Source organism: Rhinatrema bivittatum, chromosome 2 (assembly GCF_901001135.1).
Source record: "Rhinatrema bivittatum chromosome 2, aRhiBiv1.1, whole genome shotgun sequence".
In the NCBI taxonomy this organism is placed as follows: Eukaryota; Metazoa; Chordata; class Amphibia; order Gymnophiona; family Rhinatrematidae; genus Rhinatrema; species Rhinatrema bivittatum.
In genome coordinates, this window is record NC_042616.1 from 335,490,971 (window position 1) to 335,508,519 (window position 17,549).

Here is a 17,549-nt window from a genome sequence, read left to right on the forward strand (position 1 = left end):
CGACCCCTGATTTTATAACATGCGTGCACATGCTATAAAATTGGGCGTCCATGTGTGTGCGCTGGGTAGCGCGCGCACACGGACGCCTGCGCATATCTTTTAAATCGGAGTGGCCTGGGAGGAAACTTCCCTTCCCCCTAATCTAACCTTCCCACCTACTAGCCCTATTCTGACCCTTCCCCCCCCCCCCCCCCCATTTCCTTTAACTTACCTTTTGCGCCTGTTCCGGGCAGGTGCAAGTTGCGCCTGCCGGCACACGATCCTCCAACACAGCAGCAAATGGCTGCTGTGCCAGAGGCCTCTGGCCCCGCCCCACCCTCTCTGCGCCACTTTTTCGAAGCCATGGGACTTAGATGCATCCCGGGGCTTTACGCTCGTCTCCGGGCCTTTATAAAATAGGCGCGGCCTGCGTAGGGCTTTTAAAATCCGGTCCTAAGCTTTTATTTCCATAGACATAGAATGGGAACATAAAAATAGAAGAGGTGTCAAGCTGGGTCAGACCAGTTGTCCACTGAGCCCAATATCCTGTCTTGAACAGTGGCCAGTCTGAGTCATTTGAAAGAACCTGGTAGATCCTAATCAGGAAAGTTTATTCTCTATTGCTCACTCCCAGAAGCATGAAGTGGAGATATCCAAACCAATCTGGCTAAAAATGATTATGGAGCTGTCCTCCAGCAACTAGTCCAAAGCTAGTCCTGGTTATGTGGATGCTCAGAGCCTGATTCACTAAGAGGTTTTTTTTCCCAATGTGTCTATGGGAGAAACATTTAGTAAATCAGGCCCTCAGTTAGGAGTATCCCGTTGCTTGGTACACATGGTTGTGTTGTCTTCGGAAAGAGTAAAAGACAAAATTTTACTGAAAAAATGTTCAGACAAAAAAGTGAGTCAAAAAATTGTGTATATGTATGTGTGTGTGTATACATATATATATATATATATATATATATATATATATATATATATATATATATATATCTTTATTTCTACATACATACGTATATAGACTTGCTTTGTGTGGTATTTATTGTGCATTCCAAATTTAAAAAATCAAAGGTGAAAATTCTCTAAAACAACGTATTTAACAGCAAAAATACTGGATTAACTTTCAGAAAGAAAAGAATTAATGGCTGTATTTTGACTTTTGAAAAAAAACAAATCTTTTATTAAAAAATGGATAAAGAGTACAAATTCTCATTTGTAATCATCAACTTCCAAACCACTGGGTTGGCCTGGTGGGATTATGGCAATTTGATCCTGAGTTGGATCTTCTGCTCTCTAGGTCAGATGGGACTAGGGATGCTGTAAAGGGGGACAGAATCATGGATATTGCTCGAGTGACCCCTGGTGGCTGGATCTAGGGCCCATGATTCCAGGATTCTAGGAGCAGCTTGGGTGTATGGCCCCACACCAGGACTGTCACACTGCAATGACAAGACTAGGTACATAGGTGGTAAACAGGGGGAGGTATAAATAGGGGAAAAGATCCCAGGCAATTGTGATGGAAGGCAACCATGGTTCCAACTGAGCTGGAGGCCCAAAGATGCATGCAGAAACTGCTGGGTCAAACAAAAAATCCTCTTCCAATCTGCTAATGATGGGGTAAACTGTATGTGACCTCTTACAAAGCACCTCGCATCTGCATCAGAGATGATTGTTTTCATTTGTTCAAACATCAGAGTAAAAATTAAACACACTGCACATTGTCTTAAAATATTTTGGTGAACTCTTTGTTGGCCAGAAAAATTTCTCATGTGGTTAAAATGCTCCGCCATGCATTACAGTGCAGGTGTGTATGAACTGGGCAGCAAAGTACACTTGTTGCTACAGAAAAGAGAAATAGCATGGCTATATCGAGAGAAAAATGATCAGTGAGCTACAGGTGTCAGGGCATGATCTACTACCTGGGGCGACTCAGTCAAGCGACTCTCATCACTTTAACAAGCAACCTGGACTACACCCTTGCTTCTAGTGGCCCCCATATATGGCATTCTTTCAGAATAACCACAGTGAACTTTCAAAAGTTGTACTTGCACACATTTCGTTTAGGAACAAACAGGGTCATTCATCAAAATGCATTATGGCATTAATGCACGCAATAATGCAATGACGGGTGCGTTAACGCCATAATGCATGTGATAATGCTAATGCGTGGCACAATTGCAAACTTTGGGAAGGGGCAGGATTAGGGAGGAGTTTGGGTATGATTTATGAAAATGAGGGGCAATATCACATGGTTTTAACTTCGGAAATAACTATACTTTTTTTTCCTGGCGTTAAGCTGTGTGCTATGCCTGAAACAGCCATAATGCAATTCAAGAAATCTTTTGAATTGCATTTCATACAAACATAACAAGTGCAATAAATATTTCATAGTCCAAGTAATCTTCAGAAAAAAGCTTTATTAATTCAATAACGGCAACTCCACTGTTTCTAGATGCAACTCTTTCAAAGGGTCCCCCGACACGGACCCCATGTTTCGCCAAAGGCTGCGTCGGGAGGGACAACAATTGTTAAACAACAAACTGTGGATACAAACAAATAAATTAACGATGGACTATGCAAGAAGGGCAAAACTGACATACTACTGTAAAACAGAAAAATCAACACACATACCGTTGTAGTTAGTAGTAACATTTCACAGGGAGCGCACAAGCATACAGTATACTGGGGATTTAAACGCTACTCAAAAATGGCTCGGTACTGACGTACAGTTTTTTATGTTTCTGGATTGGCTGAATAACTGCAACATTATCCTGCAGTTTAACTACAATATTCACCCCTTTCAGATTCCTTTTTTTTTTTTTTAGATATTTTGATCTCCTGTGACAACACATGTTTTTCCACCAAGATTTTTCGAAAAGAATCTGATCATAACACATAACAAGCCTTCCTTCTGATACTACTCGACCTCTCCTCTGCATTTGATACGGTCAATCACTCCCTTCTCATCAATCAACTAACAGCCATAGGTATCTCAGGCACTGCCCTATCATGGTTCAGAACCTTCCTCAGCAACAGAGGATATAAGGTTAAGATTCATAATAAAGAATCCATCCTTCACCCCGTGTCAGTAGGAGTTCCTCAGGGCTCTTCCCTGTCTCCTACCTTGTTTAACATTTATCTGTTACCCTTATGTAAACTTCTCACCGACCTCAATCTCAAACACTTCCTCTACGCTGACGATATTCAGGTCCTGATCCCCATCGAAGAGTCGCTCGCAAAAACACTGTCTCACTGGGAAACCTGCCTCCAAAATATCAAACAGCTTCTCACAAGTCTCAACTTGATACTAAATTCATCAAAAACGGAACTTCTACTCATCACACCAGAAAACAGCTCCCTCACACACACTCATCCTTCCGTACCAAATACTACACAAGTGAGAGACCTAGGAGTTCTAATTGACAATCACCTAAACCTGAAAGCGAACATCAACAAAACCACCAGAGACTGCTTTTATAAGCTCCAAGTGCTGAAAAGAATACGACCTCTCTTCCACACACATGACTTTAGAACAATTCTACAATCAATCATTTTCGCAAAGCTGGACTATTGTAACACCATCATGCTTGGTCTCCCTTTATCACACACCAAACCATTGCAAATGGTCCAAAATGCCTCCGCCCGTATACTCACTAACACCAGGAGAAGAGAACACATAACCCCTATCCTGATGGACCTCCATTGGCTGCCCATCCACTTCAGAATAATCTACAAGGCCATTCTCACCATTTTCAAAAACATCCATCAATTAGCTCCAATCGATCTCCATATCCCCCTCCGATTACACCATTCAACAAGACCGACAAGAGATGCTTACAAAGGATCACTTCAAGTACCTCCAGCCAAATCTACCAGACACATCATGCTTAGAGATCGGGCATTCTCCACAGCCGGTCCAACTTTATGGAACTCCATTCCCCCGGATCTTAGAATGGAACCCAGCATCTCAACATTCAAGAAAAGACTCAAGACGTGGCTGTTCACGCAGGCCTTTCCTAACTCCAACATTATGTAACTCCTCATCAATCAACACGCTCCGTTAGCAATAGCGTTAATAGCCACCTCTTACAATGTTATTTATACATATATATAATTATCTGATCTTCATTTTCCTTCTCACTCCAAGTTATTGATTTCCTCGTTATATGTAACTACTTTTCTGCACTATTGTTCAAATTGTAAAGTTTGTTATAATTGCACCCCTGTTTCTTGTGAACCAGCATGATGGGACTACCGTCCTGAATGTTGGTATATAAAAAACTTAAATAAATAAATAAATAAAAACACTGTCTTAACTTTTCACAGTTTTCATCCGAGGTTTCTTAAGAACAACATACCCACGGGTCAGTTCCTAAGACTGCGACGGTTGTGCTCTTCCAAAACAGAATTTATATCTAAAGCTAAGCAAATAACTGCTCGGTTCAGTGAGAGGAGGTACCCAACTAAGGTTTTGAAAAAAGCATTCAAACGAGCATTGTATGTAAATAGAGAATTGTTATTCCTACCGCAAAGCCGTTCCCGGATGTCACTGTCAATTGCATTTTACCGTTTTCTACCCTTAGTGGAACTATAACTAACATTATCCGAAAGCACTGGGTTTCACTTTCACTTAATAATGTGTTCAATAGTTCTTTACGGTTTACTTACCGCCGGGGGAGAAACCTCCGAGATACATTGATTTACTCGGAATATCGTTCCAATAGCACACAACCTTTGAGTGCGGGCGAGCATAGACCTTGTAGTCATTGTTCGATGTGTCCCCTCACAAACATTATGTCTTCTTTCATACACCCGACTTCAAAGAAAACCTTTGTTCCATTTGGTGTTTCAGATTGCAATTCGTCAGGGGTAGTATACGTGATTAGATGCCCTTGTCAAAAATTTTATGTGGGGAAGACATCCAGGATGATTAAAACAAGGATCATAGATCATCGATCTAATATTAGGAACCACCGTGAAAATGTTCCATTGGTCGATCATTGGACCGTTTTCTCACTCTCTTTCGGACCTAAATTTCTTTGTACTTGATGTAGTCTCCCCCCCATCCTGGGGGGGGGGGGGGAACTATTCTGAAATTTTAATCAGAAAAGAACAGAAGTGGATCCACACTCTAAATACGGTCATACCGAATGGGTTGAATAAAGAGTTAGAATGAAGCTTTTTTACTCGAGTTTGCCTTGTTTTGATCGGTCCCTGTCTGGTTGTAATTTGATTGGTCCTCTGCTTGTGCGACGCTGATTGGCTCAGTTTTTCGCACCATTTTTTAGAAGCATTTAAATCCCCAGTATACTGTATGCTTATGCACTCCCTGTGAAGCGTTACTACCAACTACAATATGTGTGATGATTTTTCTGTTTTACAGTAGTATGTCGGTTTTGCCCTTCTTGCATAGTCCATCGTTAATTTATTTGTTTGTATCCACAGATTGTTCTTTAAAAATTGTTGTCCCTCCCGACGCAGCCTTTGGTGAAACATGAGGTCCGTGTCGGGGGATCCTTTGAAAGAGTTACATCTAGAAACAGTGAAGTTGCCGTTATTGAATAAAGCTTTTTTCTGAAGATTACTTGGACTATGAAATATTTACTGTATTTGTTGTGTTTGTACTATAGCTGCTGAGTGCAATTACAGCTCATGTGTGTTTATTTTGAATTGTATTTCGGCCATTTCTGGGCTTGGGAAGGGAGAGGAGGGGAGTGGACTGGAGTGGAGAGAGAGAGAGCCAGCCTCTGGGGAGGCTCTCACCATGTGCAATTATTTATATGCCTATAGGAGGGCCATCTAATAGCTCGAAGTGAGGTATTGGTGGTGGTTTAGGGCCAGTTTTCCCATGCAGAGTGAGACATATGAACAGCACAATACACCTCGGTGAAGATTTTACATCATTTGGAGTGAGGGAAGTCTCACAAAGATGAAATTGTGTACTATGTTATCTTGGCCTAGCTTGATGGTACCTTGTTTCTATAACAGGGTACCATCAAGCTAGGGTGAGAGAACATAGTAGAAATGTCATCTTTGTCAGACTTTCCTTACTACAAATGACGTCAAATCTTCACTGAGGTGTACTGTGCTATTCATATGTCTCACTCTGCATGGGAAAACTGGCCCTAAACCACCACCGCCACCTCACCTCGAGCTATTAGATGCCCCTTTTATAGAGATATAAATACTTGACTACTATGAGGGCCTTATAGTCTCTCTCTCTTTCTCTCTCTCAGCGTGAGATGCGAAATCGGAATTACCTCGGGGCATGCAAAGTTTACCGCAGCAAGCAATAGTACTGATGTGAAGCGGTATGTTATTGCATGGTGTGGTAATTCTAAAATTTCTATAAACACGCCCCTTTTTCTTAGCTCGGGCATTATCCATGTGATGATAATGCATTTTGATGAATCTAGGGGAAAGTTAGTTTTGAGTCTGTTGATTTCCCTGTTCAGGAGCCATAAGGAGTGAAGTACTCTTGAACTATAGTGAAGAGTATAAGCTTGGAAATCTCCTTCTATGCAAAGGTACTTAATGTTTTAGGTGCTTTATGAAGGCTATGTGTAGTTTCCAAAGCACACTATACTTCTGATTTCACAAATCGGTATTCTAATTGGAAAATAGTATCCTAACACATGGGCACTATATAATTAGGGCTCTTGGAGGTTACATTTTGTAACCTTCAGAGTCCCACAGTGGCTTTCCTGCTGCTGGCAGCACTGACATTCTGCCGCTGCTAGTCTGTATAGTAGCATAGCTGTTTCTGGATGAAAATCTCAGATTTCCTACACCCCACCCCCCGGGTTTTTGTGGAACCTGGGGTATTAGAGTTTCATATGAAACTGCAGAAGCGACTGAGCTGCCGCAGCTACCACCAACAGTAGGGTGTTGGTGCCATTGGAAACAGGGATCCTATTTTGCTGTCTGAAGACAGCAAAATAATTTCCAAAAACTAAATGCTTTTGTATAGTTTGGGGGAAAAAAAACAGAAAACGCAAAAAACAATAAAAAAAATAAAAATATAAAGAAGCAAGCTAAATCCAAATGTTGTATAGGAAATAAAACTTTATTTATCTCTGTTCCACCCAGATCAACATTTCAACAGTCATAGATCAGCTTATGATACAGGTATGTATTAACTATTTACAATTTACAGTAGTGTATTTAATCTCTGGAAAATATAAGTACAAAAGCTAAGAGTAACAGATGAGGTACTGCAATTTGGATTTTCATTGTAAGCAAAAGCTTATAGAATAGGCCTGTAGCTAACAATCAAATATAAATGGATGGGTTGGGGAAGGGAAAAGCAACTAATCTATTAAATTAAACAAAAAATATCTTCTAATTCACAAAAGAAATCATCTACTAAATTGTCACCCAACAAAATTATTGCACAATTTATTAAACTGAACAAAAATTACCCAATCAGTCTTCGAAGCCTCAAGGTCTTATTTTTTCTTTTACTGTATTTCAAAAATATAACCCTTTAAAACAAAGTACTCGGTGAAGTCCTATGGGAAGAGTACAGGTAAAAAAGGGGAAACAAAACAGAAACACTAAAGCAATTTTGTCATTAAGTGGCCTGAAATTGCAGCAACATCCTCATGTTTAAAGGCAGTTTTCCCTGTATTCACAGCCCGAGGCATTTTTCAAGCCTCCTGGTTACTGCTGGGATCCTGAATGACAGGCTGTCTTCCTCTAGTGCCCCTTCTTGAAAGACGACCAAGGACTCAGATGTGTTCTAAGCAGCATTATCATAAAATTGTCAGTGTTAAAAAAAACAAAAAACAAAAGCATTCCTCAAGATGAAGGTCGAAACCAAGACTGAAATATAAAAATAAAACAAGAAACATCAATCAGGGATATGGTTGAGTTTCAGTGCTAAAAATTAATATTTTTATTAATACACTTACTCCTAACTAAATTCATTTTAAACCATATTATATTGAAGCTCAGAAAGGCAAAAAAAAAAAAAAAAAAAGCTTTAAAAGAACAAAAAATGAATAGCTCATTTAGCTACTGTGCACCGTACAGCAATTTCAAGAGTTGACCAACAGAAATCCAACACTGAAACCATTTTAAATAAAGGCACAGACCATGGAGGGAAAGTTACACCTCCAATCCCAGCCCCTGCCCTTGTGAGCAAAGAGCAATGATGCTTTTAATTGCCTTTCCTGCCTGCAAGGCCTGTCAGAAAAATGATACCCATAACGCAGTCTGAATATTAAAAGCACTCCAGTTATGGGCAGCTCTCCTATATAGTGCTTTCCAATCGAGGACAGCTGCTCTCACATCTCCTAGTTGCCCTCAGTTGATTCTAAGTCCCCTTTTCTCTGCCTCACTACTCAGAAGGAAGTGCACCTCGGCCTTGCAGTAACATATTATAACAGGACACAATACCCTGATAACTACTTTGCAAAGAAGCACCATCCCTTGCCATCAGTTCACTTGAAATTGGTACCTGTGTTCTGAGCACTCATTGAAGTCCATATTCAAAAGCGTTTAGTCAGCTAAGTCAGAAGTTAGCAGGGCAAATTAAGTTTTAGGCACTTATCCGGCTAAATTCTAGCCAGCTAAGTTAGGGCCAGGGGCATAATTGGGGCATAACTAGGAGGAATTGAGATAGCCAGATAAATTATTCAGCTAAAGGCGATATTCAGATAGCTGGAAAACTTAACCAGCTAAGTTTGGTTGGTCCATAGACCTGCCTGATGTTAATCATCTACATTCTAGCTGGCTAACTTAAGATAGTGGTATATGGAGGAAATATTAAACAAATATTTCAGTTTGGTGTTCATTAAAGACGACTCTGGAGAAGGACAAGAACGTAAATGGGGGTAGAGTAGACGAAACTCTGTTTACAGAAGAGAATGTATAGGAAGAGCTAGGAAAGCTGTAAGGGGACAAGTCTATGTGGCCAGATGAGGTAATCCCAGGATACTGAGGGAGCTCAGAGATGTGGTGGCCAGTGCGCTGAAAGACCTGTTCAATAGGTTCCTGGAAACGGTTGTAGTGCCACGAGATTGGAGAAGATCAGTGGTTGTCCCACTTCACAAGAATGGATATAGAGAGGAGGCTGGAAACTACAGGCGGTTAGTCTCACGATGGTAGTGGGAAAATTAATGGAGACTCTGCTGAAGGAAAGGGTAATGAACTATCTACAAACCAGTATGATGCTGGATCAGAGACAGCATGAATTCATCAGGGGAAGGTCCTGTCAGACAAATCTAATTCATTTTTTTGATTTGGTGACTAGAGAATTAGATCAAGGTAGAGCACTAGGTGTGATTTACTTGGATTTCAGCAAAGCTTTTGATATGGTCTACATAGGAGATTAGTGAACAAAATGAGAAGCTTGGGAGTGGGTGCCAAGGTAGTGGCATGGATTGCAAACTGGTTCACTGACTCTAAAGAAAGAACAGTGTTAAGCGAAGTGCCACAGGAATCTGTTTTGGGACAGATTCTGTTCAATATCTTTGAGAGTGACATTGCAGAAGGGATAGAAGGTAAAATTTGTCTCTTTGCAGATGATACTAAGATCTACAACACAGTGGACACGTCTGAAGGAGTAGAGAAAATTAAAAGTGATTTAAGAAAGCAGAGTTGCTTACCTGTAACAGGTGTTCTCCCAGGACAGCAGGATGTAGTCATCACATATAGGTGACGTCATCACATATAGGTGACGTCATCAGACTGAGCTCTGTCACGGAATACTTTTGTCAAAGTTTCTATAACTTTGACTAGCACACTGAGCTTGCCCAGCATGCCATAATCCCTGTGGCCTCAGGGGTCTCCCTTCAGTCTCGTTTGTAGCAAAAGGTGCAAGTGAAAAAATAAAACAATAAAACGGTTTCGGACCCATCTCCGCGGGGTGGCGGGTGGGTTTCGTGAGGACTACCATCCTGCTGTCCTGGGAGAACACCTGTTACAGGTAAGCAACTCTGCTTTCTCCCAGGACAAGCAGGATGGTAGTCCTCACATATGGGTGATTAGTAAGCTACAGGATGACTCATATTTATTTGGACCAACAGCGTACAACTTGTGCAACAGGCACAACAACTGATGTACTGTTGGTAAAAATGAGGCAGCCTGAAAATCACAGCAGGTGGACGTGGAAGGAGTTGGGATTATACTGGAAATAAGTTCTTCAAGTCGGATTGGCTAAAGGCAGTCTTGACGTCCTTCCTTGTCCAGGCAGTAATGTGCTGCAAATGTGTGGATAGAGCTCCATGTTGCAGCTTTACAGATCTCAGCAATCGGTACTGAAAGATAGTGTGCTACTGAAGTTGCCATGGCTCTTACTGAGTGCGCCTTCACTCGTCCCTGAAGGGGAAGGCCGGCTTTCTCATAGCAGAATTCGATACAGTCTACTAGCCAGTTGGAGAGAGTTTGTTTGCCCACTGCAACTCCTGGTTTGTTTTTATCGAAAGAAACAAAGAGTTGGGTGGATTTCCTATGGACTGCAGTGCGGTCTAGGTAAAATGCAAGTGCATGTTTACAGTCCAAGGTGTGTAAACCTCTCTCGCCCTGGTGAGGATGAGGCCTTGGGAAAAAGGTGGGCAAGATTATAGACTGATTCAGGTGAAAGTCGGTTACCACCTTGGGAAGGAATTTAGGGTTAGTACGGAGGACCACTAGGTCATGGAGGAACCTTGTATAGGGTGAGTATGTGACAAGTGCTTGTAACTCACTGACCCTTCGAGCAGATGTAATGGCTACTAGGAAAAGAACTTTCCATGTAAGAAATTTAACATCACAGGACTGCAAAGGCTCAAACGGGGAACGCATTAGTCTTGCAAGTACTATGTTTAGGTCCCATTCGGTAACTGATTGCCATAGAAGGCGCTTAAGTTGTAGTAGGCCCCTCATAAACCAATTCACAAGGAGTTGCATCCTGTACTCTCTTGTGGTACACCGAGATGGCACTGAGATGTACCCGTACCAAGGAAGTCTGGAGATCAGAGTCTGAAAGGTGCCAGAGATAGTCTAATAGAGATGGAGTGGGGCAGGAAAAGGGGTCGATACTTTTTTGCGTGCACCACATGGTAAATCTATTCCATTTAGAAAGATAAGATTTCCGTGTGGAAGGCTTTCTTGAAGCTACAAGCACTTGAGAAACCTTAGTTGAAAGATTGAGCAGTTGTAGGATCAAGCTTTCAACATCCAAGCTGTGAGGGATAGGGTCTGAAGGTTCGGGTGGAGTAATATGCCGTAGTTTTGAGTTATGAGATTGGGCGTTGTGCCCAGGCGAATGGGTTCTCGGATAGAGAGATCGAGAAGCATGGGAAACTATACTTGTCGAGGACAGTACGGGGCTATGAGTATCAATGATCCCCTGTCCTGTTGTAGCTTCATGAGAGTTTTGGCTATTAGTGGTATTGAAGTATACGCGTATAGGAGGCCTGTGATCCAGGGGTGAGCAAAGGCATCCATGGCTAACGTGTTTTGTTGCATGTGCAGGGAGCAGAATCTGTCCATTTTGTGATTCCGTTCGGATGCAAAGAGGTCAATGATTGGTTGACCCCAGCATTGGAAGATTTTGCTCGCTACACAGGGATCCAGAGACCACTTGTGGGGATGGAAACATTGACTGAAGCAATCTGCTACTATGCTCTGTATGCCTGCCAGATAAGTGGCCCGGAGATGCATGGAATGTGCAAGGGCCCGGGCCCGGGCCCAGATCTGCGCAGCTTCCTGGCAGAGCAGATAAGAGCCTGTGCCTCCCTGTTTGTTCAAGTACCACATTGCAACTGTGTTGTCTGTCTGCATGAGAACAGTCTTGTGTGAAAGGCAGTCCTTGAATGCATATAGAGCATAATGTATGGCTCAAAGTTCTAGGAAGTTGATTTGAAACTTTGCTTCAAGTTGTGTCCAAGTACCTTGAGTTTGAAGGTTGTTCACATGAGCTCCCCAACCCAAGTTGGATGTGCCCGTGGTTAAGGTCACTTGAGGAACTGGTTGCTGGAAGTGAGAAGGGACCTGTCTTCAAGTTGGCTCTGTTTGTCCACCAGAGAAGTGACAGATGCAGCTGGTCGGTTACATGCATTAGGGATGAAAGAGGTTGAGTGGCTTGGAGCCCACTGAGCTTTCAAAGTCCATTGAGTTATTCTCATGGATAGCCTGGCCATAGGAGTGACGTGGACCATGGAAGCCATGTGGCCCAGCAACGTGAGGAATTGATGGGCTGAGGCTGTTTTGTATGTGCGCAGAGATGTAGCCAGTTTGGAGAGTATGTCTGAGCGGTCATTGGGCAGGAAAGCCTTTGCGACTATGGTGACAAATCTGCTCCAATGAAAGTAAGGAGGTGAGATGGAGTCAAGTAGGATTTCTGATAATTGATCAGAAATCCTAGCGAGTGTAGAAGATTCGTAGTGAGCTTTAGATGGTTGAGAGCTCCTTGCTTGGATCGACTCTTTATTAGCCAGTCGTCCAGGTAAGGAAACACATGGACAGTGCTTCTGCGTAGATGGGCAGCAGCCACTGCTAGGCATTTTGTAAACATCCGAGATGCTGAGGCCAGTCCGAATGGCAGAACTCGGTATTGAAAGTGTTTGTGACCCACTATGAAATGCAGGTATTTGCGGTGATGTGGGAATATGGTGATATGTGCACAGGCATCCTGAAAATCCAAAGAACAGAGCCAATCTCCTTGTTGTAGTAGGGGAAGCATGGTGCCAAGAGACACCATCCTGAATTTTTCTTTTTGAAGAAATCTGTTGAGATTGTGAGGTCTAGGATGGGGCAGAGACTGCCCGATTTTTTTTGGAATCAGAAAATAGTGTGAGTAGAACCCCCTGCTCCTCTATGTCCGGGGGACGGCTTCTACAGCCTTTGTTCGCAGAAGGGTGGAATGTTCGGACTCTAGAAGCAATGTGTGGTCTTTTCGGGCCCACAGTGGATTGGGTGGAGAGTCCGGGGGTACTGTAAGGAAGTTTAAACGGTATCCCTGGGCTATGATGGATATCACCCATTGATCTGTTGTTATGAGTTGGAAGTGGCACAATCGGCCTCCTATGGGTATTTCTGGGTTTGGGTTCAGTGAGGAGTGGCCGCTGTTCTCTGGAAATGCATCAAAATCCGGAGGCTGGACCAGCTTGTGGGGCTGGTTGTGCTCTGGGTGCTTTTGGCTGGTGTGCATGTCCCCTTTGAGGGGCTCTGACTGGTCTTGCTCTAGATGCAGGAGGATAGTATTTGTGTGACCAGTAGAATGGTCCCTTCTCATGCTTTTGCGGGATGAGGAGGGAGCGTCCCTAGTGACTGTAGACAATTGATGTAGGGTCTCGTGGTGGTCCAACTGAGCCACTACATCCTGTATCTTATCTCCGAAGAGATTGTCTCCAGTGCATGGGAGATCAGCAAGCTTGTCTTGGACCTCAGGTCTTAGATCGGAAGCTTTCAGCCAGGTCCATCTTCTAGCACTGATTCTTGTTGCTGACAACCGAGAAGCAGTCTCGAAGGAGTCATATGCCGCTCTTACCTCATGCTTCCCTGCTTCAAACCCTTTGTGGATTATGGCAGTCAGGCTTTTTTGCTGCTGTTGAGGCAAGGAGTCCACAAAATCTTGGACTTGCTTCTACAGGTTTCTTTGGTTCTGGGGATATACAGTTGGTAGGCGGCTATACGGGATACCAACATGGAGCCTTGGAAGATTTTTCGACCCAGTCCATCTAGGAAATTTTGGTCTTTACCAGGGGGAGCTGAGGAATGTGGTCGTCATCTTTCAGCTTTCTTCTGTGCGGATTCCACCACAACAGATTGATGAGGTAGTTGTAGTTTCTGAAAGCCTGGGGCATGTTGTACAAGGTATGATGCATCTGTTTTCCTGTTGACTGGTGGAACAGTGCCAGGATGCTCCCATAGGCAGTGTAGGAGATCCAAAAGGACTTCATGCACTGGAATGGCCATAATTTCCTTGGGGGCATCAACAAATTGCAGAACCTCCAAGGTCTTATGATAGGTGTCCTCTTCAGTCATTAAGTTGAATGGGATGATTTCAGACATTTCCTTGATAAAGTTGGAGAAGGAAAGGTCCTCAGGAGGAGAAGGCTCTGAGAGCAAGTCCTCTGATGTAGAGGTATCCGTGTCCACATCCTCCCATGGATCATAGGGAGTTCCTGAAGGAGGGAGAATGTCTAACATTCCAGGGTGCGTGGGCATCAATGGAGGGTGTACTGGCATTGACGGAGACTTCGATGGAATCGATGGCATCGAGGGGAATGGTAAACGTTTAGGTCCCGAGAGCCCAGAATAGGTATCGGGAGCTGCGGAGGTCTCGATGGCCGACTCTGTGCCGATGGAATGGGCTGAGTTGGGAAAGCACCAATGAGGGTATCGAGTCAGTCCAGCAACGAGGCAAACATCGATGGCTCTGGGGTCGGTGCCGGTATGGGGGCTGGCATTGATGATGGTTGCAGGTTTCAGAAGGCATCGAGGACTGCCTGGCGGACAAGGATGTCCAGTTCCTCCTTGAAAGCTGATATGGATAGCGCAGCTAGAGGGGGAGGCAGGCTAGGTGTTACTGGCCTTTCCACAGGAATTTGTGGAGGCTCAGTACCCGGCACAGATGTCGTTGGGGAACGCCTCGGGGTCTCGGGTGCAGAGGAGGATGGGGGCTCCTCTCCCAATACCCTCTTCGAAGGCAGCTCGATGGCCATCGATGCTGCTTCGATGTCAGTGCCGACACCGGGAGTGGAATCGCCGGTGGCGATGCTTCCCTCAGTGCTCAGTCCGGTATTTCCCCGGCACAGAGGATGACGCTACCGATGTCCTGGATGGCGTTACCACTTCCCTGCTGTACCCAGCAAGGTTTGTCAATGGAAGGACCTTTACTCGCCGGTGATGACTGGGCAGAAGTCGATGGAATTAACAGTGTGAGGGTCCGTGATCGACATTGTTTGTGGACACACTGTGCACTTTCTGAACCCGGTCGCCATGCCGACAAAAAGCGTGCGAAATGCTCGGTAACCTGCGGGAACCGAATGGTTAAGTGGCGGGAACCGACTGGAGACACGGGAAAAGTACTCACCAAGCGGAGAACTTTTAATGAAGTAAACTTCAAGTTTTTCCCTGAGGAAAAAAGGTGAGAGAAATCCTAACCTGCGAGGCAAACTGCAGCGCAGAAAAAAAGAGACTAAAGGGAGACCCCTGTGGCCACAGAGATTAAGGCATTCTGGGCATGCTCAGTGTGCCAGTTAAAGTTCTAGAAACTTTGACAAAAGTATTCCGTGACAGGGTTCCGTCTGATGATGTCACCCATATGTGAGGACTACCATCCTGCTTGTCTTGGGAGAAAACTTGAAGACTGGTCGAGGATTTAGCAGCTGGGATTCAATGCCAAGAAGTGCAGAGTCTTGCTTCTGGGGTGCGATAATCCAAAAGAACTGTATGTGATGGACCTTGGAGTGATAGTGTCTGTCGATCTGAAGGTGGCGAGGCAATGTGACAACGCAATATCTAAAGCCAGAAGAATGCTCGGATGCATAGAGCAGAGGAATAACCAGTAAGAAAAAAAGAGGTAGTGATGCCCTTGTACAAGTCCTTGATGAGGCTTCATCTGGAGTACTGTGTTCAGTACTGAAGCCCGTATTTCAAAAAGGATAGAGAGGATGGAGGCAGTCCAGAGAAGTGCTTCCAAAATGGTTGGGATCTGTATCAGAAGACTTACGAGGAGTGGCTGAAGGATCTGAATATGTATGCCCTGGGAAAAAACAGGTGCAGAGAGATATGCTACAGACCTTCAGATACCTGAAAGGTTTTAATGATGCACGAACTATGAACCTTTTCCATTGAAAAGGAAAAGGTAGACCTAGAGGTCAAGAAATGAAACTCGAGGGGGGCGACTCAACCAACATCATGAGCTATTTCTTCATGAAAATGGCATAGATACCTGGAATGCCCTTGCAGAAGAGGTTGTAAGGATGAAAACAGTAAACAACTTCAAAAGGGCATGGGATAAACACTGTGGATCCCTAAAGGCTTGAAGATGACAATGAAGAAAAGGGTGCACAGAGATAACCTGCACGGAATGGCAGTTAGTACCCTTAACAAGAAGGCATAGGCAATTTCTACCCTTAACCAATTAGCTTTGATGTTTTAGACACAACTGCAACATCACTCTCCGCTTTTATGGCAGGGGGGGGGGGGGGAAGGGTATTGGAATTTGCAAACACTCAATGTTGGGCCCCAATTTTTATGGTCTGAAGAACTAATATGCTGACATTGGGGACAACGCTTCTATGGCATGTCCAAAAGCAAAGAACATTAAAGCAGCATTGTCTGAATTATTAGGAAAACTACTCACCATATAAAAATGTTGCAGTAATTTTGATATGAATTTCACAGTTGCTTGGTCTTGCTTGTAAGTATACTATTCTTAACATAAGGCATAGGGGTAACTTGCATGGAGTGGCAGTTGCTGCCATGGGAAGCTGGCTGGGCAGACTAGATGGACCATTTGGTCTTTTTCTGCTGATAATACTATGTTACTATGATAGCTGGCTATATTTTAGTGCAACTGCACTACTGAATATACCTCCAAAGTTAGCCGGATAAGTTTATCCGGCTAACTTTGCTATCTGGGCTAATTGAATATGGACCTCAATTTTTTTCACAGTTGTCAGAATTCAAGAAATCTGTCACCTTATGTTATTTTCAGAACCTCAAGAATCCAAAAATATTTCTGAAGAGCATCATAATATAGTTTTGTCTCTCTAGGCGTTTATGAAGGTATTTCTGGTTTTACAATGAATAATATTTATTATGGAACTCCCCTTCCCCTCCAACCCAGGTGATAAATTACACTAAAATCCAACATCATTTCTTGCAGCTTGGCTCCCCTCTTCTTCCTCCCCTTCACTACCGGGTTATTATGTAGAAGCTGACATAATGGTCTGCAATGCATTCATTCTTTGTAGTTGGAAGAAACTATGCCAAATAGTTATGTCTTAATTTTATCTTAGCTGATGTGTATTATGATATAGATTGTACATCACTTTGAGCAGGAAGAGCGATTCATAAATGATTTTAAACTAAATAATTGTAGGAATATAATTGCTTTTTTTCCCCACTGTCTATGTAGGATTTTTTATATTTTGCATAAACTACTGGACCAGTAGCCTACTCTGCACTGCTTAACAGAATTATTGGGCTTGATTCCTAGATTAGCTTGCCAGATATGGAAGTTCTACTGACATCCCACAGGCAGAAGGGAAGAGTCAATTACACCTAGTGGCAGCCTTGGGAGCAGCTTTTAAGGCATATGCATCCTGCCTTGTCAGTCACAGAAGGCTGCTGGAGTATTCATCCTCTTTGGGGCCTATTTATTAAATGGTGTTAATGCACATTAAAGTTGTTTAATGAGGGTTTAAAAAAAAAATTTAACATTTGGCAAATTTTTCCCTAATCGTTTAAATAAGCTGTTTACTAAGCTAATCATTTAACAGTAGCACGTCTCACGTTAAAAGGAAAATCATGCATGAATGTGGTCATTAACACCAAAAGTTAACTATACCTCAAGATCTCCCACCCCCTTCCCATCACTTTCCATAAAGGGCAATGAGCAGCCCATC

The 17,549-nt window shown here is 43.3% G+C and overlaps 1 protein-coding gene across 6 annotated transcripts in view; it reads right to left on the reverse strand.

Moving 5' to 3' along the window:
- Positions 1–7,027: 7,027 nt before the first annotated feature.
- Positions 7,028–17,549, reverse strand: part of GOLGA4 (golgin A4) — a 456,386-nt gene continuing 445,864 nt past the window's right edge. For all 6 annotated transcript variants that reach the window (XM_029589809.1, XM_029589811.1, XM_029589810.1 and 3 more), the window contains one exon: positions 7,028–7,806. Coding sequence is in view for 1 of the 6 variants with exons in the window: in XM_029589810.1 (XP_029445670.1) it covers positions 7,783–7,806 (24 nt within the window). In the remaining 5 variants the exon portion in view is untranslated. The remainder of the gene's footprint in view (positions 7,807–17,549) is intronic.